Source organism: Vigna umbellata, chromosome 5 (genome assembly GCF_029865625.1).
Source record: "Vigna umbellata cultivar VRB3 chromosome 5, Vumbellata_1.0, whole genome shotgun sequence".
In the NCBI taxonomy this organism is placed as follows: Eukaryota; Viridiplantae; Streptophyta; class Magnoliopsida; order Fabales; family Fabaceae; genus Vigna; species Vigna umbellata.
The window spans coordinates 26502321-26529747 of NC_142169.1; the positions used below are offsets into that span (position 1 = coordinate 26502321).

The 27427-nt window shown below is 33.1% G+C and overlaps 2 protein-coding genes across 3 annotated transcripts; one reads left to right on the forward strand and one right to left on the reverse strand.

Annotated features, from left to right (window-relative positions):
* Positions 1–11798: 11798 nt before the first annotated feature.
* LOC124836761 (pleiotropic drug resistance protein 1-like) lies at positions 11799–19339 on the reverse strand. 2 transcript variants are annotated; one of them, XM_088116816.1, is made up of 24 exons: positions 18913–19338; positions 18693–18798; positions 18515–18603; positions 18321–18405; positions 18049–18208; positions 17862–17938; positions 17225–17278; positions 17052–17142; positions 16663–16964; positions 16282–16563; positions 15876–16192; positions 15595–15755; positions 15405–15508; positions 15166–15322; positions 14961–15086; positions 14718–14851; positions 14311–14643; positions 13701–13991; positions 13532–13615; positions 13292–13425; positions 12909–13136; positions 12647–12818; positions 12242–12496; positions 11799–12136 (listed from the first exon to the last, which is right to left on the reverse strand). In XM_088116816.1, the coding sequence occupies exons 1-24, from the start codon at positions 19218–19220 to the stop codon at positions 11870–11872; spliced, it is 4317 nt and encodes a 1438-aa protein (XP_087972942.1). In that variant the 5' UTR covers positions 19221–19338; the 3' UTR covers positions 11799–11869. The 2 variants fall into 2 exon arrangements, with proteins under 2 accessions (XP_087972942.1, XP_087972941.1); XM_088116815.1 differs by having other exon boundaries at positions 16663–17142; positions 18913–19339.
* Positions 19340–23900: 4561 nt separating this feature from the next.
* Positions 23901–25197, forward strand: LOC148198031 (uncharacterized). The gene is made up of 3 exons (XM_088115698.1): positions 23901–24554; positions 24601–24919; positions 25061–25197. Exons 1-3 carry the CDS (start codon positions 23901–23903, stop codon positions 25195–25197), a joined length of 1110 nt encoding a protein of 369 aa, XP_087971824.1.
* The last annotated feature ends 2230 nt before the right edge of the window (positions 25198–27427 follow it).

Genomic DNA, 27427 nt, shown 5'->3' on the forward strand with positions numbered 1-27427 from the left:
TTTACGATAAATTAGAAGTTAAATGTATTTTTATTGTATTTAAAATGAATATTTTTTTTCTGAAAAAAAAAACCTATAGATTATATAAAGTTCATGAAAATATCTACCTTAATAGTGATTTTCTCTTAATATTATTATTAGTAATAATAATTTTATGGATAGAAAATATGAGTAATGAGAAAATGGTGATAAAGTTAAACAAAAAATTATGGTAATTTAGTTCAAATTTTTGAGAATCCATTTTTTAGAAGGTTTTATAAAAAAAAAAAAAAAAGACAACCAACTTTCAGTGGTGGCTATCAGGAGGAGCTAACAAATAAGATTTCTTTCGGTGATTGAAAAAATAGATTAAAATAATAATAAAATAAAATAGAAAAGGGTCATTTATGGCCTATGAATAGATAAGGGAGGAGAGGGATTCTTGAGAGTGAAAGACATAATTCAAGTTAGAAGGAAGAAAGAAAATTTGGAAGAAAGGGAGGAAGGAATTTTTAGAGTGAAGATTCTGGAAGGATTATGGGAACAAATTTCGATCAAGAAAAGAATTCGAAATAAAGATAAGGGAGCTAACATTTCTAGGTTTTTACATTAATGCTTTAATGTTGATATATAATATTTATGTTCTGAAATTTCTGTGTTAATATGTGATCTGGTATGGAATCTGTGAAATCCATGCTTTGGAGTTTTTATATGAATATTGTTTATGAAAAATCTATGTGACCTTGTATTGAATATGTGAATAAAAAATTCATAAAAACTAGTTAAGGAACACTTTGGCTAAGAAAATACCTATTACTTAAGTTGTCCATTGAGACGCACTTCTCTTTTCTAAAAGTCTACTTAACGAGTTTTCAACTTATTTCTTATCAAACAGATTATATATTATTAAATTATTATGTAATATACTCAATCGGTATGAAAATCTGTGATAAATTCATTTTATTATGTTGGATATGAATTGATGAATTTGAACATGGTATGAGTCTCGCATAGAGATTTTATAGTGGCATTGTATTAGTGTACACGTTGATGTTGAGGGTCCATTTGTTAGTGGTTATTCTGATACTTTAATAACTCTCTAGTCTCAAGTAGAGAATGATGTGTTATGTGGTGAGAGTGATAGGAGGTCTTAGCCTATGTTTAGTTGTGGTAATATGTGTTGACGGACTAACTTTATGGATGACATGATGTATTATATTTTACCATGATTTTTGTTGTATGAGGAGTGAAGATCATCACAAGGGCACGACCACCCAAGATTTCCATCAAGGTTTTATCCAGATAATAGAGTCTAGTATAACCATTTGCATCTTACATGAATTTTATTGTGAATGAGTTATGTGTAGTAAGAGTGTTATGCCTCCTTTTGAATAGTTTTTTGCATGGTAGCTCACTCTTTCTTGTTTGTGTTTGTGTTGACAAATATGTTTGTGCGAAATCATATAACGTGTGTGCTATATGGGTGTAGATGAGAGAATAACGTTGGATCCGATGCAAGTGAAGAGGGAAACAGAAGAATAATAGAAGAGTTTGAGCTATTGTTATGAGTGTTTTATGTGAGATTTGAAAGAAATATATATTTTCAGTGTAAACTTTTTTATATTTTCTTATGAATAACATTACAGTATTATCTAAGAAATGTTTAGTGTGAGAATTTGGGATATTACATACTAACCCTAACCTATAAAGTTTTATATTTTGACTTGAGTTTTTTCTAATAAAGAGTTTTTTTGTTTTGTAAATTTTTCTAGCCTCAACTTATGTTGATGAGGACCAAACTATACAAAGTAGAGTAAAATTAACATATCTAAAATTTTGAAATGATAAAAAAAAAAGAGCTTGACCGTTTGAAACAAAAATAGTTTTTGAAGAAAAAATAGATTAGAAAACAAAGAAAAATAAGTTAGATCCTATTGAAGAAGAACACAGTAGTTAAGGAAAAAAAAAGTTGACCGCCTAAAACAAAAATGGTGATTTAAGAAAAAAAATTCTTAAAAATCTACATTGTTTTGAAAACATAATATAGAGTCAGAAAAAAAAATTAAGTAAAAAATTCTAAATTTCATTTTTATTCAATTTTCAAATTTCAAACCATAATTTAATTTATTTAATTAAAGTAGTAAATGGAAATATAAATGCCTTTTTATTTCTTAAAGATATAAAATAACATTCAATCTTTAATATGTTTGTAACAATATAAATTGAAGATTCATGAATATTCTACACATATCTATCATATTCCTATCTTAACATTAATTATATTTTACATGTAACACAATACTAAAGATAAAGAAAAAGAAACTATTAGATATAAAGTATTCATCAAATCAAAATAACTACACATATTTCAACTTATTCACAATATAATTATACCTATTTTTTATTTATAATTTATATTGCTCTTTTAACATTATTTTATTCAAATTATAAATTATACATTAAATATAAAAAAATAATAAAACAAAATATCGTACTGAAATGGTGAGATTCCAATTTAACATATTTACACTATTAAGTGAACTATTATAAATTAGGTATTAAATAATAACAACCACGTAAGTATACAAGTATATAATATGTATTTATAGTCTCCATGAAACTTATGATACATTCCTTAGAATTTATATATTTTTTAACAATGAAGAATTTATACACTACAAAACTATATACTTACTTACGCAACAATTACATTTTAACTAATTATTCCAAAACATTTTTAGTAAAAAATAGACCTAATGATCCAACTAAAGTAGGTTTACACATTCACGAAGACACCAATTATTTTGGTGTCATTAGAATTTAATTCTTTTAATTGGGAAACTAGGGTTTATGGTTCTAATTATATAATCATATTATTCGTGATCCAATCGATTGAGGTAGGTTGCTTGTATCTATGTAAATTTTTCACACCTATGCGTGTTTCTAATTTGGCTCACTTGAAGGATTAATATTTATAATTACGATTAAAGGGTTTAATGACTAAAAAATTAAAGTTAAACTTAGAGAAATTAAATGTTAATCCCTCACAAATAAGAAAGGTTTAGAAGGAAAATATATTGATTTTTGAGAGACTGACAAACCTCTAGAATAGTGATACTTACCCAATCCAATTTTTTAATATAATCATTGTATGACTAATTTCATAATTTTTTATTTAATAGTTTAATTTATATTTTAATTAAATATCTCAATTCAATACTTTAATATTAAAAGATAGTTAGTTGGCGTTTAGTTTTTTAAAAAGAAGTGGGTTGTTAATATATCCTTTTCCTTTTATTAATTAAATTTTCAACGTTTATGCTTTACCTCATTAAACAGAAAAACTCAAAAATTTTCAATTCTTACATTATTTATTCTGATATAAAAAAGGTAATTAACCAATCATACTCTTACAAAGCATACTTTACTTGTTATGACCTGTGCATATGATTACTTCTTCTAACTAACCCTTGCTTAGTTATTAAAATACCCTATTTTATATTAAAGTCCAATCTGGTTGGGGGTTTACAATGTAAATATGCATTTTGTATATGGGTTAGTTGATAAATAAAAGAAAAATGTTTTTTTATCCCCTTATTTGATTTATTTAATGTAATTCGTACAAGCTATTTTCTTAAATTTCGGTCAACAATATTTGATACCGGAACATTATATTTAACAAGACTTCAGTTTTTTAATACATATTTATTATTTGTCAACATATGAAAATATTATTAAAAATAAAAAAATAAAGATAAACCAAAGAATAAGATTATGAGAGAATGGAAGGAAAGTTCAACCTAACATGTTTGTTTGGGATGTGTACAAATAAATTAAGAAAATTTATTTTGATAAATTAATTTAAAAAATTAAATTTAATGAATTTTGAAAGGTATTTCAAATAAATAAAATAGAAATATTTTCAAAAGTATAAAAAATTTAAAATTATATTATTTTTCACTTTTTTTCATGTCGAATCAACCCAAACCGAAGGTTCAATTGAGTTGGCTCAGGCTAAAGAGTCAATCGAGTTTACTCCACCGAAAGTTGAATTAATTTGACTTAAATTGAAGATGAATTGACTTGAGCTGAAGGTTAAGTTATGAGTTGAAGGTCCAACCTACTTGGTCCAAGCAGAAGGTCGAGCTGAGACGACTCAGCTAAAAGTTGAGTTGAGACGACCTAGGTCATGGTCAACTCGAATCAACCTGAGTCGACCTAGGTCGAAGGTCGAGTCATTGTTTCGATTAAGTCAATTTGGGCTTAAGGTAGAGTAGAGTTGATCCAAGACAAAATTCGAGTCAAGTTGACACGAGCTTATGTTCTAGCCTAGTTGGCCTGGGATAAAGGTCAAACAGAGTTGAATCGGACCGAAGATTGAGTTGAGTGAGCCTAAATCGAAGGTCGAGCCTAGTCGATCCTGACCGAAGGTTGAACTGAGTCAGTGTGAGCCGAAAGTCGAGCCAATTCATTTTTAGGTTGAGCCAAGTCAACTTACGTCGAAGGTCAAGCTAAGCCGACCTTAATTAAAGTTTGAGTCAAGTTGACTCACACTGAAGCTTGAACCGATTCAATCTAAACTAAAAGTTGAAATCCATTAATCCTAGTTGAAGATCAAACTGAATTAATCAAAATTGAAGATCAAATCTAGGTTGAATCTTCTATAATCAACCTGAATTGAATTGAAAAATCTTAAAAGTTAAGACGCATAGTCAATTTGAATTCAAAGATAAAGTTAAATTTACTTAAAATAACTTATATTAAAAAAAATTAAAATATAAAATATTTTAATTACTTCATCTATATAATTATTTAAAAAAGAAATGAGAAAGAAAAATCAATTGTAAGTTATTCAAATATTATATTTTAATTTGATGGTTGATATTCCTCCTCCAAACACATAATAAGGCAAATTGGAATTTCTTGAAGTCTAGGATTGTTTCTAGTGTCCTTTTGTCATTAATTTTCTCCTTTTATTTGTTTAAAACATCAGACTTTATCATGATAACTTACATAAGGTGGTTGGAAATGTCAAATTTAAATTTGTATATCGACAACAATAACCAACTAATTAATATGACGTTTTAGAATAGTTAAAATAGAAAAGATATTGTTGCTTTTTTCTGCAATAGACATGGAAATACACCTTTAGAAAGAGAAACAGAAATATCTAACATGAGTTTGAGGCAACAAAATTTCCTATTTTTCAGTTTGATGACTTCATCTCACATTTTGGAGCCAAGGTCCCAATAAATGCTCCCAAATAACAAGGCCAAAGCGATTGTGTAGAGAATTCTTTGGGCAGTGTATTGATTATTGCGCCAGTAAGACAAAATGTTGTTTCCACAAGGAAGCCATGCATTGAGTAATGATGACCTTGAGTACTTTCTAGGAAAATGAAGGTCCTTTGAACCAGTTGATGGAGTACTCAATTCTTTGATAATTTCCTTGTTAGGGAAAGAGGGATCCCCAAACAATAAAATGGTGAGAAGATAAAAAAAGTTGGAAGAAGAAAGAATTTTTTGGTTCGACGTATAGAATTAGCTAAGCATTTTATACGAACAAATATATATATATATATATATATATATATATATATATATATATATATATATATATATATATATATATATATATATATATATATTGTTTTAGGTGTGAGGTTGGGAATCACTTTCACTTCCTTCTAATATTGTTTTCAGTTTGGGTTACTTCAAATCTTTATTTTTCAAGCCGTGTGATTGTATCGATCAAGGTACTCCGCTCAAGTCAATATTACGAAGTTGAATTAACACAATAAAATATTAAATTTATAATAAATATAATCACCAACTTCCTTACTTCAAACTCGTATTTATAAGTTTCGAAATGAACTTATGATTAATATAGATTTAATCACGATTTAATACTTGATAAACATACTTTATTTGTAAACTTGATTATAGGCGATACTTAAGGTTTTTAAGTGTTTATGATCATTCAGTCATCCCGACCGTATGATCAAATGGTTGTTTGATGCGAGTCCTAATGCACTAATCCTAAGTCACTCCATCAATAGTTCACCACACAGCCATACAATATAATATATTTAATTATTCAATCTTTTAAATTTATTTTTATTTGTAAGTATCTCATTTTAACATTATATTTCTTCTTCTCTTTCTTTCGTCGTTGTGTTGTGAGATACTACAAGTTGCAAAGGTTAGTGGTGGTGGAAAGAATTATCAAGCAGTCTCCCTCTCGTGGTGCAGTATCGCTCTCGTGGTGCAGTGCGTGTAGTGCTTCCTCGTATTCGAATAAACCTTGAAATAAATCCCTAAAATAAAAAACGTAACCTTTAAACGTGACATCCTTCAACGGATGTCAACATCCTTCAACGGATGTCAACATCCTTCAACGGATGTCAACATCCGTTTAAGGAAAAACGGATGTCAACATCCGTTTTACCCTAAACGGATGTTGACATTCGTTAAAGATGTCACCTCCGTTTAAAGGTTACTTTTTTTATTTTAGAGTTTGTTTTTGATGTATACTTCCTCACGCTGGTTGATGCTCTGGATGCTCCTCGATGTTCCTCCACACCATGGCGGCGACGCTCCTTCACACCACGACGACAATGGAAGCTTTCAAACCAAAAAAAAATTGGGAAGAAAAAGGAATGGAAGTGCGGGAGGTGAGGAGGTGAAACGAAAATGGGATTCCGTGGGTGGGTGCTGGGAAAGTAAAATTAAAGTTTCAAATTATTTAAAATAGGATAAAAGTAAAAATCTTTTTAACTTAAAGATATAATTGTATTTAAAATAATGTACGGAAATGGAGGAAGTATAGGGTGGTGGTGGAGGAGCAACACCCCTCAAGTTATTATCAACCTACTCTAAAAGAATGATAAATAGATTTGTTTTAGCATTAACTAGATGTAATATGGATAATATTCAACATTTTTAATTAGACATGGAAACATGGATAAATATGTACATATATGATTTGTTTTCGTTTCCATATCCATCGTAATATTCAACTTATTTCTTAGTATTTAATTTCATAGCCCTTTATTTTTTTTCTTTACAAATTTATCTGAGACTTTTCTAATTGATGGGTATGTTCTATATTCATAAAATTCATTCATATATCTTTGAAGTACTTTTTCTCTTATTATAATCTTAATCAAATACCTTCTCTTTATTATAAGAAAATTATTAAATAATAACTAATTTTAGAAATAAAAATAATTAGTCACTATATTTATTAAGTTAGATATAATTTTATAAACTAAAAATAATTGGTATACTCTATTATAAATAAAAAAAATATAATTTGTTTGGGAACTAAAATCTAAATTGATCTCTAATATTAGTTACCAAAGTTTTAATTAAAAAATTAGTGTCTAAATTAGTTTTTAATTTAAAATTGAAGATTAATTTTGAATAAATAACAGTAATACTAATTTAAAATTAATGAATGTTTTTGTTGTTATGAAATAAAAAGATTGGTATGAATTTGGATATGAATGTAGCCGTCATTCAATAAGATAAGATGATAATGAAATATAAATTCTATGTTAATTGAATATAAAGATAAAAATAGAGATGGTTGTATTGTTATATAATTTTTTTTAAGATAATAAATGTCTATATTAAGAAAGCATAATTTGTAAGACCCATGAAAAAGAAAATATTTATAGTAGTAAATTTTAGTATTTTATTAGTAATAATAATTTTAATGGATAGAAAAAATGTAAATTTTGGATATAAAATTTTAGTAATTTTAGAAGGAGAGGTTCAAATTTTTGGTAACTTATTTAGTAAAATTTTTTAAATTGAATAGTAAAAAGTAAATAGTAAATAGTAAAAAGTGAATAGTAAAAATAAATTTTCAGCATTAGGATTCCTTAGCATGGAAGAAATTAGGATTTCTTAATATGGAAGAAACTAGGATCAGAATTGGTGAGTAAATGATTAAAATATTATTTTTTAAATAATATTAAAATAATAAATAATATTAAAATATTAATGAATAGTAAATTTCTTTTTACTATAAATAGCCATGGGAGGGAAGGGTATTCTACACCAAGAGAAGAGAAATCAAGTGAGAGAAAGTTAGAGAGAAATTTTTAGTTGCAAGAAGGGTAGAGGTTCTGAAAGGTTTCGGAGAAATAAATTCAGAGCAAGAGACGTCTGGAATAGAGGTAGGGGAGCTAACCTTTCTATGTTTTTATATTATGATTTAATAGTTCTATGCTTTTATATTATGATTTAGTATTGTTTTATTACTATTCATATATTGAAATTCAGTGTTAATATTATATGCTGTTGTTTTGAATCTGTAAATAAGAAATTTGTTAAAAACTAGTTGAGGAACACTTTGGCTAAGGAAAGACTTGGTACTTAAGTTGTCCATTGTGACGCACCTCTCTTTCCTGGAAGTCTACTCGACAAGTTTTTAACTTAAATCCTATTGAACAGATTGAGTACTGTTAAATTATTATGCAATATATTGAGTTTGTGTGATTTATGCGATGATTGTATTTTATTATATTGCATTTGAGTTTATGCATCTAAACATGTTATGAGTATTATGGGGAGATTTTGTAGGGGTATAATGTGAGTTGAGGAATATGAGTATGGCATGAGTCTCGTGGAGAGATTCAGTAATATTATGGTATTTGTGTATATGTTGATGTTGAGGGTCCCGTAGTTGGAGGTTATCCTGATACTCTAATAATCATCTAGTCTCAAGTAGAGAGGGATGAATTATGTGGTGAGAGGAGCAGGAGGTCCTGGTCTATGTGCCGGTTTTGGACATAGTGAGGGGATTAACCTTGTGAATGGTATGAAGTATTTTGAAAGTGTATTTGTAAAAAGAAGTAGAAGTCATTACAAGTGCATAACCTCCCGTGACCGCTCATCAACGTATCATCCGGATGAGTGTTTATTGGGTATTGTGGTGTCTATTGGGTATTGTGAGACGAGTGTCTAATAGGAATTGTGGTATGAGGGTGTCGAACATAATTATTATATGATGTTTATATCAAGGTAATTATACATGTTTTATAAATGATTTGTTGCATGTTAGCTCACCCTACTTGTTTGTGTTTGTTTTGTTTGGGTATGTGCGATGATCGTATAATTCGTTATACGGGAGCAGATGAAGGAATGTCGTCTGATCCAGTGCCAATGAAGAGAGAGACAGAAGAATAAGTTAGAAGAATTCGAATTATGTTTATGAGTTTATAATTGAAATTTGAGTTTAAAACATGTGTAGACATATATTAACTATGAATTTATAAGTGTGAGATTACGAGATATTACCGTAAATGTAATGTTACAATATATAAATTATGAATTATCCAGTGTGAGATATTGGGATGTTACATAATTTAACTTTGGTTGGTTCTAAACATGTTTTTACGCTATAAATATAGAAAGAAATGAAGAGGAGAAATATGTTATACTTCTTAATTGACATTTGATTGAATAAATCACTTTTTACTTAATCAAACGTGCATTGGGTGATTATGAAGAAATTGTAGATTTGGCTGGTGCAAATTGAATTGTTGGGTTTTGAACCCTAATTTCGATTAGATGCATGAATTGAGTTAGAGTGCAGATTTGAAATGAGTGTTACTCCCAACATCATTCCCGGATTGCTCTGTACATCATCACATTTTTCTAAAATTATAAAACTAACTTTTATATTTTAAAAAATTCTACATTTCCTTTCTTTTCTTTAATAAATGTCGACAGTTGAAAAAACAATTCTTTAACAAATATACCACATTCATTAATGATGTGTCTACATCCGTTTAAAATTTATGTTTTTTTTCTAGTTTTTAGTTAATTAATTTATTGTATTAATAATAATTATTTTATTAAATAAAATAAAATTAAATTATGTAATATATTATAATAATCTATAAAGTAACTAAAATATATTATTTAAATAAACTAAAAAAATTTAAAAAAACTTAAACAGATGTGACACATGTTGATTATAATTAATTAAATTTTTTTATAATTTAATTTAATTAATAATAATTATTTAATTAAATAAAATAAAATAATTTATTATGTAATTATATATAAATTAATTTTATTTAATCAAATAATTATTACTAATTTAATTTATGTATTATTATTTAATTAATTATTTAAATACTTTTTACATAATTATTTAAACGGAGGTGTCTTAAGGTTTTATTTTTTTCTAGTTTTTAGTTTTTTAAAATTTATTACGTAATTATATATAAATTAATTTTATTTTATTTAATAAAATAATTATTATTAATTTAATTTATGTATTATTGTTTAACTATTTATTTAAATATTTTTTATATAATTACTTAAACGGATATGCCACGTTAAGTTTTTTTTTTATTTTTAGTTTATTAATTTATTGTATTTTAAATTAATATTTAAATATTAATTAATTTTTTTTATATTTTAAATTAATTTATAAAGTATTTAGTTTTTTGTTTTTTATAATATATTATGTAAATAAAAAATATTATTAAAATAAAATCTAAAATAAAAATAATAAACTAAAATATAAAAAAAAGTTAAAATTGCAAACGGATGTCAACATCCTTTACAGATGTCAACATCCGTTAAAGGTGAAATGGATGTTGAGATCTGTTTTATAACAAGGGTAAATTAGGTATGGAGTGGTGTATGGAACATTTGGTAGTGGTGGAGGGAACAACACTCATTTGAAATTGAGGCAAGAAGTGGCAAATCAGAATTTGGAGTAGCAGTTCAAACCGTTCTTTTAAGTAGGAGTGTTTCTCCTATACCACCACATGTTTCTTCTTACACCACCATAGTCAAAATTAAACTACCATGGTTGAAAACTTCAACGGAAATGAGAGTTTCGTTGGGCCTTTAGTGGATGTCCATATCCGCCAACGAATCTCTCATTTCCGTTGAGGCCTTCAACAATTCCTTTCTTTCACGACATACAACATACACAACAACGCATCTGGATTTCGAAGTGTTGAGGAGACCAAAAGAAACATCAACAAAAGCATACTAAGAGAGGAAGACGAAGAGAGAAAGAAGAGGGAAAGAGAGAATTAAGAAAATGAAATGTAAGGGTGGGGTGTGGTACTACCGTGAAGTGAAAAGGGGAAGGAATTAGGATTTGAAGAAAAAGTTAAAAAGTAAACGGAAGAGGAGGAGAGAAGGACGAGGAAAAGAGATAATTAAGAAAATGAAAATTTTGGATTTTCATCATTTTTACACTAAGATTATCACCTAGGCTACTTAGAAAAGACTTTTAGAGACGATTTAGAGTGTTGGAAAACTCTCCATCCCCTCCTTAGGTTTCTTTTTTCATCCATAGTGATTTTTTCTCTTTTCCTCCCGTTATTTTTATGTTTTCCTTTTCCTCCTTCCATTTCCATATAATTTTTTGGCATCTTGGTGTGTTTATGCCAACAGAGAACAAATTGTAGATCTACCGTGTTTAGAGGCTGCCACCAACATAAGTTCTTCCGAGTAAGAACAAAAGCAAGAGAAAAATGAATCGAGAAGCTTAAGGTGATTCTGGTTCAACAGAAAAGACACAGAGGAACTTCTTGTTATAATGGTTGGTGAGAGATAAAGTGACAGAAAAGAAAAGAAATGAAAAATGGATCATAACATAACCTTACAACACGAAGACATAAATCTAAATTCATATATAATATTTATAATATTGACACCATTTCGACTCAAAATCTTAAAAAATATTTTTTTTATTATATGCTATTTAATATTTTTATTTTATTCGATATAAAATTTATGTTCACATTTAAATTTTAAATACTTTTAGAAAATATTAAATACACTAAACTATGATATTTTCTTACAAATGTTACATTCAACATTTCTATACAAAATACTGGAATGGTTTCCTAACGCCGCTGGAAATTAAACATCTTCACTGATACAGCAAAGACCAATGCAAAAACTACTGCGAATGCAACCATCACAGCAGCAACCACTCCAAGAAAATCATGCCTGAACGCAAAGTAACTTCTCACAAAGCCTTCCACTGTTGTTGTCCCAGCATTGGATTCAATGGTTTGCTTTATATCTCCATATGGTGAAGCCACCAATCCATACAAACTCCAAGAAATTGGATTTGCCCAACTGTACCACCTCCACCATACTGGGATCCTCTGTTAGACCATGCCAAAAATGAATAATATAATAAATTTTCTACCTTCTATGCTTATAAAGTATGAATTACAGTGCACTGAATATGAAAGGAAGAAGAAACTTACTGGCCGTGGAACTATGAATCCTGAGAAGATATTCCACACTGAATAAAACCCAGCTGAAATTATAGTGGAGATGTGTTGGTTTGGGGTCATTGCCACTGCCATCATTCCATAGTAGGTGAAACACAGGAAGGAAAAGTACATGAAGAATAGAAACCAGAAAAATTTAGCCACACTCCATTCATAACCAATCATTGCATAAATTATAATGCTATAGACTGCAGCCTGTCCAAGTACATATGGGAGCTCAATCACAACCTGCAACAGAAATATAGATTAGAAAGAAAGAAATGCAGAGGTAAATTATTTTTCATTTACTTTCTATATCAAGTGTTGGGAATATTGTGATTTAGGATGATATCTAATACTGAAATAAAAGAGATGTATTCAAAAGGTGGAATTGCTTGCCTGAGCAAAAGCATATGGAAAAGCTGAATACATTCCAGCTGCTCTTTCCCTATAAAACACTGTCCGCTCAACAGCAACTACTGGTTGAACTGAATTAGAATTTTTAATACCAAGAAGGAGCACAGCAGCATACATGGAGCCCATTGAATTGAAAAGATCTTGTTGCCTTTCACTGCAATAATTGATAGGGAAATTTCATGTTTGATCAAACAGCAACCAAAGAAATGAGATTGACATGTCCAAGTTTCTTGTTTGATCTTACATTTTGGAGCCAAGGTTCCAAAACATGCTCCCAAGTAAAACAGCTACAGTAGTTGTGTATAGAAATCTTAGGGCAGTGTATTGAGCATTGCGCCAGTAAGACCAATGTTGTTTCCACAAGCAAGCCATGCATTGGGTGAAGATGGAAGTTGAGTACTGTGAAGGAAAATAAAGGTCTTTCGAACCAGGAGATGGAGTACTCAATTCTTTAACAAGTGCTTTGGTTCTCCTGAGGCAAATGCCAAAGACCACATATTAGCAACCATTCTACTTCTGAACAGAAAATAGTTCTAATAATAAACAAAAGATTATTGAACTTTTAGGCCTTAAGTGCTTTCTATCATATTACTTTCGAGCTTTATTGGACTATACAACTGGAAATACCTGTATAACTCTGAATTTTTGTACACATCGGCAAAATCAATCCCCAATTCCAATTCTTTTGCTGAACTTGTGACTTCCAACATCCATGTTGCTGGATTATAGCCATCTTTAATCTTACTGATACCTTGGATTTCCTTCAGAATAAAAGCATGACAAGAGTGAAACTTTTGCATGAAGATAACGATTTGAAGCAAAACATGAGTTCAGTATCCCTTATTTTCATAGCATTTCTACTTTTACCTCAAAGTAACTAATCAAATTGGAAGAACGATGTCCAAGTGGGCCCGCATATATCTCTTGCCCTCCTTGCTTCATCAGTAAAAGCTGCATTTTGTTGTGACAAAAAAGGTTAGAAACATGGTTATGGAAGAGAGCAGAATAAATTTGCTGAACTGGTTCTGTTTTTCACCTCATCAAATGATTCAAATATGTCTATGCTAGGCTGATGGATGGTACAAACAACTGTTCTTCCAGTGTCTACAGTGTTTCTAACCGTTCTCATGACAATAGCTGCTGCTCTTGCATCTAGCCCAGAGGTTGGCTCATCCATGAATATTATGGAAGGATTTGCCACAAGTTCAACCGCAATTGTCAACCTTTTACGTTGCTCTATTGAGAGACCATCAACACCTGGCAATCCGACTATTGCGTGCCTTAGTTGTTTCAATTCCACAAGTTCCATGACTTCCTCAATGAACATCTGCAACCACATTAGTCAGTGTCAAACATCGAATTGGTCTTTTTTTTGTGACACTCATAATCTTGTTTCCTTTATTATTTATGACATAATACTTCCAATCATGAATATTAATTATTCCAGTTTTGGCGCTTGCAAATTACTGAGAAAATTTACTTGCAAACTTTAATGTATGGGCTTGTCACAACTCAATCCAGAAAAGGCAATAGTACTAGATTGTTTCAATAAGTCAGATTAGACAAGAATGCAGCATGACTGAAATGGTTAAACTAGAATGAATAAGCCTCAAAGACAGTAAAAGGCATAACATTTAGACACCAACCTTTCTGGTTTGAGCATTGATGTCTGGAGACAATCGGAGCCAAGCTGAATAAACCAAGGATTCATAAACAGTGACATGAGGAGAGTGGATGTCGTTTTGCTCGCAGTATCCTGCAATTCTTGCAAATGTTTCTTGCTTCTTCTTATACCCGGAGATTGTGATGTTTCCTCCAACATATTCTCCAGTTTTTCTACCAGCAAGAACATCCATCAGAGTTGTTTTGCCTGCTCCAGTGACACCCATTAGAGCAGTGAGAACACCTGGCCTGAAGGATCCACTGACACCCTTCAAAAGAACCAATTTATTCTCAACAACTCCTTGGTTCCTCATTTCCTGCAAGTGTTTGATAATTTTTAATCACAGTAAATGCAAGAGTTTTCAAATGGTTTGTTTTGTTTCTAAATTACCTGTGGCATGTCCACAGCATATGTTACTTCATCAAAGGTGATAGAATGTGATTCAAAAGGAAGAACAATTCCTCTATTTCCTGTGGGTAAAGTATGAGAAGGTGTATTTCCACATATACTTTCGCCCTTTCTCACTGTGATCGAAGTAGTTCCAGCGTTATCCATTAGACGTAATGTGGATTGAAAATGAACTATTACAAATCTAGACTTGACTGTGTTATCTGTTGTTAAGAGAAGAAGTACCTTTAGTTGAGTGTTCGGTAAAGTTATATTTTATGGATCTCATCACATTAGTTCCTTTATTACTACCACCATTTTGCTCATTGTTTTCAGGTTCTTCGGATATAAAAGCATGTTGCTTCCCAGGTGCTGCAAAATCAATTTTATCACATTAATAGATAGATTTACCTTATATGGTTTATTGTATATTTAAGTTGAAGATCCTCACTGCTCAAATACGTAAGAGCAAGGATGTAGCCAAAGTTGAAAAGTAATGTGTATCCAATCAAAACCGCAACGCCTATCCAAAACCAATACGATTGAACGAAGAATCCCCGTGATTTCAAAACTTCGATTCCAAGAGGCTCCGTGGAGTTTGGGAGAACCTTTCATAAGAAATTATGTTCAAATATCATGCTATTTATATAATGAAGAAGACATAAAAGTATATATTATTTAAAAACTTACATGTCCCCATCTCTCTGCAAGGAACTCATTATTTACCAAAGCATTCTGTCCATACATCATAGGTGATATCCAGAAGCCCCATAGCCACCATTTTTTTATGTTGTCTGGGGGCATAAAGAGAACAAAAGTGCATTGTTAGTGTAGAACATAATGGAAAGTATGGCATTGGTCTATTTTGTATCCATGGTACCTTTTGATAAGATAAAACCACTCATAGCAAAAAGGACGGTTAGTGTGAATGACCCCATAGTTAAAGCTACTTTCAATTCCCTCCCAATTCCTGCAATAAATCGGAACAATGCGGAAGCCATCTGGTCCACTAGTAAAAGAACAAGGTATTGTCTAAAAAACCTGCATTATGTAGACATAAAATGCATGTAATTTTTTATTTGCAAGGTTCAAGTAGAAAGAGACTAGAAAAGATCAACGAACATGATTGCAGAGTATGTGTAAAAACAAGCTTCTTTTTACCTTCCTATATTTGGATCAAATCCAATGACATAGTAGGTTAGGAATAGCCAAACAGCAACTTCCACAAAAGTCATAGGGATTTTTAGGATCCATGCAGGAAGAGCATATGCCCATGAAGGATAAAACAGATTATCCCTTTGCTTGTAGAAAACAGGAAGCCTTAAAACGGCCATGGAAAGTTCAGCAAGTCCATTGAACATAACCACAACAAGGCAATAGAACAATGCACCCACATATATCCCGCCATCAGCCACTGAGTCTCTGCGCATCTCAGTCCGGAGGAAGATGGTCATGGTAATAAATGCCATTACAGCAAGCTAAAAGGAGGGGGGAGCTATCAGTGTAAGATAATAAAAGCTTTAGATGACATGACAATAAAATGAACCATTCTAATTTCAGAACCTACTTGGCTCAGCCTGAAAGTGTAAACAAACGAATTGCGTTTGATAAGTAAATATTCTCTTGATAAGCAAGCTTTTAACAGTTCCCATTTCCCCACTCCAAACTTTTTGGTTGTCAAAGCAGCTGGGTGACTCTTAGACTTGTCAAATTCCCTATCAAGTTCTTCACGAAGGCTTCTCCCAACATGAAATGACTTGAGTGCCTCTGAGAACTCTTTGACTGTGATAAATCTATAAGGTTGATCTTTGTGTGCCCAGTACTGTTCTTGATCTTTCCTTGACGTTACCTATAGCATAGTAATCAATGGCCAAAATTAAATTTATAAAACTCTCTTTTACTTTTGCAGACAATTGACATTGTTGAGACAATACACAAGGACACTTACTTCTTGCAAAAAATCTGCCACACCTTTCCTCTCAGGACATTGAAAACCCATTGATTCGAAAAATTCAAGCACATATTCGCGTGGACCCTGGTACACTATATGACTATCAGAGAGTAGAATAATGTCATCAAAAAGATTGTAAGTCTCCGGCGCTGGCTGCAAGAGTGAGATCACTGTGGTTCCTTTGAGAATGTGAACAGATTGCTTGAGTGATTTCACAATCTGGAAGGTGGTTGAGCTATCCAAACCAGTAGATATTTCATCCATGAATAGAGCTTTAGCTGGTCCAACCAGCATCTCTCCTGCATTTACAAGTTTATAATTATTAAATTTCTCACATAGATTCATTTTATTGAGTAGTGCAAAGTTAGTACATTTCGTTATTGTACCTGTTGTAAGGCGTTTCTTTTGTCCACCAGAGATTCCCCTTAACATTGCATTTCCCACAACAATATCAGCACAGATTTCAAGTCCTAAAATCTGCAAACAGAAATGAGTCACTAAAAGAAAATATCATAATGAATCATGATAATTGGAGAAGCTTTAGAAAAAATATTTATACCCTTAGGATGTAATCTGTTATCAAATTTGCCTTCTGGCCTTCAGTTGCTACAGCCTGAGTATTAAGAGTCAAAAGGAGAACCACTTAATATCTGTATGGAAAAAAAGAAACTGTTTGTTTCAATTATAACTAATGGAGATGGCAACTGTTGCAGTTGGTGCCCCTAATTTTTGGCCTGGCCCAAAAGCTTGGAGGTGCAACCAATTTGGTGATGAAATAGTTGAGTATGCTCTTGTGCTAGAACTTTTATATGCAATAATATAGTTAATTTTCAACATAGTGAACTGTTTATCCTCTGCCCGTAATTTACTTTCTGTGAAGAGTTTTCTACGTGAAATCTGTGTTCATTCTTTTCTACTCTCTTTACCTCCACATTATTTCTAATGGTAACTGAAATTATTAGCCACTTCTCTGTTTTGCTTTTCGTACATCTAATTTATCACTTACGTTTTCTTCAAAAGAAAATTCTTCTGGATGAGAAATTTAGCAATCAATAGCAAGAAGTTGAACAGCTATAATAGTACAATTGCTAAGCTGTAAGCTGTTATACTTTCCTCTCTTTGGTTTGAACGGTTATCAGTAATCAGAAATACAAAAAGGCAAATGAGAAAAACACATTCGTGATGGACTCTGTTACCTTCATGTAGACATCAATATCTGGATCAGGCATGATATTTGCCTGCTTTTCTCTTCTGGACAATTCTGCAAGCAAATCTGCATAAAGCCATAGTTTTTACAGATAACCAAACCTTAAATTTCACGGACAATGTTAGCATGTGTTTTCAACATTGAATTTAAACAGAAGTCATTATGGGCAGACTAACCATAACGAGTTCCAACTCCTTGAACTCTTGCTGAGAAGGCCAAGGTTTCTCTGACAGTCAACTCTGCGATGTGAAGATCATTTTGATTGACATATGCTGCAGTTCTTTGGGGTACAAACTCATCCATCCCATGACCGTTATAAGTCACCTTTCCAGAAAACTGACCAAGAAACCACACTATATTACACAGAGATACAAGATTAAAAAAAAAAAAAAAAAACACAAGAAAATATCTTTCGAACAAACAAATTCATTTTCTTTGATGCCCCAACCTTTAACTTTGGATCAAGTCTTGCTGCCAAGGCCAACAATAGTGTGGTTTTTCCGGAACTTGGAGGGCCCAAAAGTAATGTCATTCTGAACAGGAGGAAATGGAAACATTATATTGGTTCCGAAGAGGCTAGCCAATTACGGTATACGGATCTAGTCTACCAATAGTTATATAGAACACCATTTTCACTGTTACCTGCCAGGCTTTATTATTCCACTAACATCCTGGAGAATACGTATATGTTGTTTGCTACTTCGTAGAATACAAAGAGAGTTCAACAGACCCTTTTAACGAGAAAAATTGAAACCAAATTAACAAGTTAGAACTCCTTGTAAGGTCATGTATATATACGAAAGCTGGTAGCAATACTCACCTCCACAATATTAACCATTAAGTTAGTGAAGGTAGGCACACGAGCTTCTGCTTGGACATTCAAGTTCTCAAACCGAACCTCTATAGCAGGAAGATCAATTCCAACTCTGATATCATCGAACCCAATGAAGAAAAATAGGAGGAGAAGAACCATCCTTGAGTTCAATTCGATCAAAGACACATATTCATTAATCAAAAAGAAAAGAGAATGAAAATCTCACCTATCAATGCGTTCCCTTAGCTTGAGCAAAAACTTCTCATTATCCTCTTCAGCAGTTCTCACCAGTCTTTCAAGCAAGATTCTCCTTTCTTGCAACCCAAGTTTGTGCACATCAATCTCATTCACTCTCCCTTCGGATGAAGTGAGCAAAGCTTTCCTCATACGCGAAATGGTGGGAAGTTTCTGAATGGCAGCCCATTTGAGAGCCTCTTCATCATCCTCTGTGTGGAATGAGTTTGAGAAGATATCCGCATCACTGTCCCTCCAAATGGATGAACTGGCATTCTTGAAACTACCCTCACTTTCCATTCAACCAGACAAAAAAAAACAAAACAAAATACAACCTTAACTACCGCAACCACCGCTTTTGGTTTCAGTTTTTAAGGTTGTATTTTGGTAAAATGAGTCAATTTTTAGTAGTTTAGTTTGAAACGTACTATTTAGTCATTTTTCAAAGCTAAACTAGTCGATTATGGATTGTTTGATGCATGTTTTAATGTGGTCTTTTTATTATTCCTATACTAGTATGTGGACCAGGCACTGGTTTTTAAAAAATTATAATATATTTGTTATATTAATTTGAGTTTTTAAAAATAAAATTATAATTTAATATAAGTATTTTATTTTATAAAATTAAATAGTAAAAATTTGATTGTTTTTATAATAAGAATGTATTTAAAGTTATTTAAATATATTTTTAATAAAATATATTGTATATAATTGTTTCAAGCAATATATTATGATTGAGTTTATCATATTAGAACATTCAAATTAAATTTTAAACGAAATATTGGTTAGACATTAAAAAAATTATAAAGAGTAAATTTTCTAAAAATAAAAAAGATAGACTATGGGCAATGTATAGTATGATATCCAAAGCGAGCGGTTATCAACCAAGACCAATCGCTCTACCCATTGTAGAAACCTTCGCCAACTCTATCAAACGTTCGTCAACTCTATCAAATGTTCGTAAGTTCAACCAAAGTTTAAAGCGCTCGTCAAACCACGATAATCAGGTCAGCGCACGTTAAAAGTCAAGCGACACTCAATCAATCCGACCAAACTGGGTTCAGCGGACGCTCAATTCAGTCAAACGATATTGGGCCAATTAGCCCAACATTTAAGTAATTGGACCAATAGTCCAGCAAAAAAGGAAATAGTAAAAAATATTTGACGTTAATAACGCGAATTACGCAGGCAATTAACCGGATTTTAAGAATAACGTGGATCACGACAACTAACCGAATTTTAATGTAGTCAGTTTGTTTTACATTTTGTTTACGTTAAATACAACAGAGACTAAGGAAAAAAGGTACGTTTTGCTTTAAGACTAAAAAAACCATATTGTGAGAAAAAGATCACTTGTTTAAAAACTGAGGTTACACAACTCATATCTGACTTTAGCATCGGAGTATCTTCGCAGGTACCCCCCTCCCCCACTTCCATTGAGGAGAGCGCATTACACCAGTGAAAGCAGTGTGAACAAGTTACAGGAAGGTAAGAAGCTGATGTCATTGGAGGAAGAGCGATTATTCCAGACATTTAAAGGTAATAAAGCATCATCAACAAAGTTCGTATCTCGGTCCTAAATAATCATACAGAAACATTTGGCGCTCACCGTGGGGACGAGATTTGGAGATACCCAAAGAAGACCACAAGAACTATGGAAGAAAACAACACCAGGGATTTGATCAGGCAACTACAAGCCCAGATTGAGGCGCAGGCAAGAACCATACAGGAGCAGCAAGAGACTCAACGCAAACAAGCGGAGGAAATTGCAACGTTGAGAGCGCAACGACCTCCACCTGAGGTGTCTGCCTCAAACAGGCAGGATGATAATGAAGGTAGCCGTCATGGAGGGCATTCCGAACCTGGCGAAGGGTGGGGGAGAAAGGGACCCACATCCCTTCGGCTCACCAATCTACTTCCGTTTACGGAAGCCATCATGCAAACTACTATTCCGGAGAAACCCCCTCCAACATTAGAAAGATACGAGGGCTTAGCAGACCCAGATAACCACCTCAGAAACTTCATCGATCCGATGACATTCTACACGGATAGCGATCCAGTCATTTGCCAAGCTTTCTCCTTGTCTTTGAAAGACGAAGCATTGGAGTGGTATCATACCCTCCCTCCAAACACGGTAGATTGTTTTGCCACGGTAGAAGCTCTATTCATAAGACAATATGCCGCCAATAGAAGGCAGGAGATGACGCCGGCAGAGCTGGTAAACACTAAACAAGAGAAGGATGAAACCCTGAGAGCGTTCATGCAGAGGTACAATGAGGCTGCAAGACGAGTGAAAGATGCGAATCACACCTTTATAATAAGCAATTTACCCTCATGTTTAAGACCAGGGTATTTTGCTGAACAGCTGTACGCGGAACCACCAAAATCTATGGAAGAACTCTAGGAAACGATCACTAAATTCATACGCATCGAGGATCTCAGAAACTCAAGGAGAAAGCAACAACAAGAAGTTCCCAATAACGGGAACAAGAAGGAGGCGAAGCGATCATCTAATGACAACAAAGGTGACAGGCCTCCTCGAAAGGAGTTAGCTTGGACACCCAAATATGATCGTTATACTGCTCTTAACGCACCTAGAGCAAAAATACTCGAAGAGGCCCTGCACACCGAACTCCTCACAGTTCGAAGGAAATCCTCACCAAAAACTGCTGATGAAAGTAAAGTCTGTTGTCTCCACCAAAACCATGGTCACGACACGGAAGAATGCAACATAGTAAGAGATGAGATAGAAAGACTCATCCGCGCGGGATATTTTCAAAAATATGTAAAAGGGGAAGCACACAGAACAATAACCCTCCCCAAGGAGAGGAACTTCGCATAAAAGTCCCGAACATCTATCTCGTAGAGACGATTGATAAAGGCGACGCTCTCGAAGCTGTACTCGAGACCCTGTGCGTGAAAGGTCGGTCCGGGGACGAATCGACACCATATCTGGAGGCTTCGTTGGAGGAGGGGCATCATGTTCTGCCCGCAAGAGACATTTGAGAAGCTTAAAGACTGTGCACATGGTAGATCGACAACCTCGGTCTATGCCAAACATAACTTTCACCGATGCAGATTTCCACGCTCCTGATCCTGATCACGATGACCCCATGGTCATCACCGCCGAGATAACAAGATATGATGTTAGTAAGGTGTTAATTGATCAAGGCAGCTCGGTTAACATCTTGTACTGGACCACATTCCTTAAAATGGATCTATCCGAAGAGTTGATAGCCCCTTTTAATGAACAAATCGTAGGATTCTCAGGAGAAAGAGTAGATACTCGAGGATATCTCGACTTAAGAACTCGGCTCGGAACAGCTAAAGAAGCAAGGAAACTCAGGGTAAGGTTCTTACTCGTAGAAGCAAACACTTCATACAATGCACTTCTGGGACGACCTTGTCTAAACGCCTTCGGAGCCATCGTATCCACCCCTCACTTAACTATGAAATTTCCGTCAGAAAGAGGTGTTGTTTGTACTATGAGAGTAGATCAACGAACGGCTCGACAATGTTATGTAGTTGGTCTAAAACTCACACCCTTTATACCACCAAGAAAAACTAGGGGAGCGGAAAAACAACGATCGACCTTGACCCCAGAACCAACGTTGACGATTGCATCCAACCTTAGGGTGACGTCAAGGCATTCATACTGGGAGAAGACGAGTCACGAACCATGACCATCGGCGGTAACCTGGAGCCGAACGACGAGCATGATTTGGCGAAGATGTTGAAAACCAATGTTGACCTATTCGCTTGGGTAGCCGCCGATATGCCGAGAATCCACCTCATAATAATGACACACATGTTATCCATTTTCAAAGAAGCACGCCCAATCGCTCAAAAGAAACGGACGGTGAAGAAAAGCGTGACGTCGTACAAACGGAGGTCAGCAAACTACTGAACGCTCGGCTCATCAGAGAGGTAACCTACACAATGTGGCTATCGAACATTGTCATGGTTAAAAAGTCGAACGGCCAATGGAGAATGTGTGTCGACTTCACGGACCTCAACAAAGTCTGCCCTAAAGATTCTTATCCTTTGCCAAGTATTGATCGGTTGGTGGACAGAGCTTCAGGGCACACGATGTTAAGCTTCCTCGACTCATATTCAAGGTAACACCAAATCCCCATGTACCTACCAGATCAGGAGAAAACAACATTTATAACTGAACGCGCCAATTACTGCTATGAGGTAATGCCGTTCGGTCTAAAAAATGCAGGCGTCACCTATGAGCGTCTTATGGATAAAGTTTTCCACCACCAAACCAGAAAATGCATGGAGGAATATGTGGACGACATGGTTGTTAGAAGTCATTCTGTAGAACAATATTTCAAAGATTTAACAGAAGTTTTCCTTCAGGTACGATGGTATAATATGCGGCTAAACCCATCAAAGTGCACCTTTGGTGTACCGGTTGGAAAATTTTTGGGCTTTATGCTAACCTGCAGGGGAATTGAAGCCAATCCGGATAAATGTCGAGTTGTCCTGGAAATGAAAAGCCCAAGTAATTTGAAGGAGGTGCAACATCTAGTTGGTCGACTGACCGCTTTATCAGGTTTCATTCCGAAATTGGCAGAGCATATCAGACCCATCCTTAAGAACACGAAGAAGGGTGTCACTCAGCACTAGGATGATCAATGCAAAAAAGCTTTCGTGGCAGTCAAGGATATCCTCACCAGTCCTCCCATCATGGCTCGACCAGCAGCTTGATCTGATTTGCAGCTATACATAGCTGCATCCAACAATGTATTAAGTGCTGCTCTTATCCAAGAGACACCGATTCTTAAGTTGATCTATTTCGTCAGTAGAACGTTACAGGGGGCGGAAGAAAGGTATTCCCGAATTGAAAAGGTGGCTCTAGTTCTATTAGCAGCGGCACACTGTCTCCGGCCGTATTTCTAGAGCCATCAAGTGGTGGTATGAACAAATCATCCAATCGCCAAGATTCTCAAGAAGCCTGACCTGGCAGGTAGAATGGTCTCGTGGTTTGTTGAGCTTTCTGAGTTCGGTTTACGCTTCGAACCTCGAGGATCTGTCAAGGGCCAACATCTGGCAGATTTTGTAGCTGAATTAACACCCATACCTAATAGCTCAAAGCTGCTATGGTATCTTAACGTGGATGACTCCTCAGACAAAAGGGGTGGAGGAGCTAGCGTTGTGCTGGAAGGACCGAATGGTCTTGTCATTGAGCAAGCCATAACATTTCAATTTCAAACCAGCAACAATCAAGCAGAATATGAAGCTCTGATTGTCGGTTTGATTCTAGCCAAAGAATTAGCAATAGCTCGATTAGAGTGTCGAATGGACTCTCAATTGGTGGTCGATCATATGAAAGGAACTTTTCAAGTCAAAGATAATCAACTGTTGCACTATTTCCATAAAGCTAGCAACCTTCTCGAAGATTTTGTCAACGTCAACATTGTCCACGTGCCTAGGGAACAAAATGCCAGAGCGGATCTCCTTTCTAAGTTGACTCACTCAAAAGAGAAGACACAACTATCTTCAGTCATCAAGATGATGCTCAACAAACCTGTAGTGGAAGCCTTTGCCACTGATATAGTAACACCCAAAGCCGATTGGCGACAGAGCGTACGAGAACTAATGATGAAGCAGGAACAGGGAGAAAAGGTTAGTACAACCGACTCTAAATGCATTGCTCGTTTTCTGTGTTTAGGTGACGAATTTGTACAGATGCGGTTACACAACACCGCTGTTAAAATGCTTGTCAGCAGAAGAAGCAGATTACGTCCTGCGAGAACTTCACAACGGAATATGTGGCTTGCATTCGGGAAAACGTACGCTCAAGGCTCGAGTACTGCGAGCGGGGTATTACTGGCCAACCATCGACCATGATTGCGAAACGTTCGTTAAGAAGTGTATATCCTGCCAGGCACACGACAATGATTTCCGAGTCCCCCGAAGAGTTGCATGGCATTGTCTCACCATGGTCGTTCGCCCAATGGGGAATGGATATAGTCGGGCCATTACCGATCGTGAAAGCTCAAAATAAGTTCCTCCTGGTGGCGATCGATTACTTCACGAAATGGATAGAGGTTGAGGCATTAGCGGTCATAAGCGCTCAACGTGTACAAAAATTTATCTGGCACTTGATATGCCGATTTGGTTTGCCCCAGAAAATCGTCAACACTTCATCGAGAAAAAATTGGAAGATTTCCTCAAGAGCCTGGGAATCAAACATGTCACCAGCTCGGTGGAACACCCACAAACAAATGGAAAGGCTGAAGCTGCCTACAAAGCTATACTCACATAATTGAAAAAGCGACTCGGTGAAGCTAAAAGCTTATGGGCAGAGGAGCTACCCGAAGTACTATGGGCATACAGATGCACCCCGCACGGATCTACTGGAGAAACTCCATTTAACACTCATACCTTTAAATGTCTGGAATAATCGCACTTCCTCCAATGATATCAGCTGCTTACCTTCTTGTAACTTGTTCACACTGCTTCCACTAGTGTAATGCGCTCTCCTCAATGGAAGTGGGAGGGGTACCTACAAAGATACTCCGATGCTAAAGTCAGATATGAGTTGTGGAACCTCAGTTCTTAAACAAGTGATCTTTTTCTCACAATATGGTCTTTTTAGTCTTAGAGCAAAACGTACCTTTTTTTCCTTGGTCTATGTTGTATTTAACGTAAACAAAATGTAAAACAAACTAATTACCTTAAAATCCGGTTATTTGCCGTGATCCACGTTATTCTTAAAATCCGGATAGTTGTCCGCGTAATTCGCGTTATTATATTTTTGACTATTTCCTCTTTTGCTGGACTATTGGTCCAATTACTTGAATGTTGGGCTAATTGGCCCAATACGTTTGGCTGAATTGAGCGTCCGCTGAACCCGATTTGGTCAAATTGATTGAGTGTCACTTGACTTTTAACGTGCGCTGACCTGATTATCGTGGTTTGACGAACGCTTTTAACTTTAATTGAACTGACGAACGTTTGATAGAATTGACAAACGTTTTTACAATAGGTAGAGCAAACGTTCTTGATTGATAATTGCTCGCTTTGGATATCATACTATACAAACAACATATAAAGTAAACTCATATAATATTACAAATTTGGTAAGGAGTACACTATAAAAATATAAGTGATGCAGAAAATGTAAATAATAAGCTATATAAAATTACATAACGATAGATAAAGCCAAAAAAAATGTAAAAATAAGCTATTTTATAATTTTATAATATTATAATTTTATAATTTTGTAATTTAATAATTTTTTTATTTTATAATTTAATAATTTCTTAAAATTATAATTTAATAATTTAATAATTTTTTAAATTATAATTTAATAATTTAATAATTTAATAATTTCTAAAATTTATAATTTGATACTTTTTATGATTGTATAATTTCTTAATTTTATAATTTTAATATTGAAAGTTCTCTAGTTGTCCGAAGGACTTAAATTTATTATTATTTGTTATGGTATTTTCAAATTCAATTAAAACTACTAAAGGAAACACATATAAAAAAATTATGGAGTCATTAATAATTTAAATAAAGGGTTTATTAATTTATGTAACCTTTTAAAGTGTATTAAATTTTAATTAACAAAAAAAATTATTTTTAAGAAAAGATCTATTTTAAATATAGAGATATTTTAATAATTTTTGTTTTTAACTTAAAATAAAAATAAAAAAAATCATAAATTTTTTAAATGCCTTAATCTTAAAACTTAAAAGTCATGAGATATTTTTATCAACTAGTACAAGTTTAATAAATTAAGTTAGGAAACCTTTTAAATACTCTTTTAAACTATTCATGTTAAAGAAGCTCAACATCATCTTCACGACAAGAGCAGTTATTATTTCAAAAAAATTAAAATAGTGAAAGAAAATTTATTTAATATTTAAAATTTAAAAAAAATCCACTATTTAATAATAATAATATAATGTAATGTAATAATTAAAAATAACAACTTAATTCTGTCAATAATAATAACATATCTAAATTATTTAATAATTACATGATTAATAAACGAATAAGTAAAAGAACAATGTTATTTATTATGAATATTACTAAATCCTAAATAATAATTTTATTTATTATTTTATTTATTTTGAATCATTGTTATTTATATTTTTTACTATTTGTTATTATTTATTTTTATATATTTATTAGAAATTATTTTACTATTATTTATTATGATTGGTGTTTATTATATTTTATTACAAATCATTTTACTATTATTTATTATGTATATTTATATTATTTATTGCTGACACCTATTTTCATCTCTCGATTTTATGTTACCACCTATCATTACAATAATAAATTATATTATAATTCATACAAAAATTATTTGTTCATTCCATTGGCTATGTATTTTTTCTAGTTTCGAATAAGACCTTTTTCTTCTTCTATGTAATTTATAAAATTTTAAACTAATTTTTATACATATAAGTTAACTTCAAAAATAATCATTAAACTAATTTTAAAATCCAATTTTAAAACATTAAATATATATATAT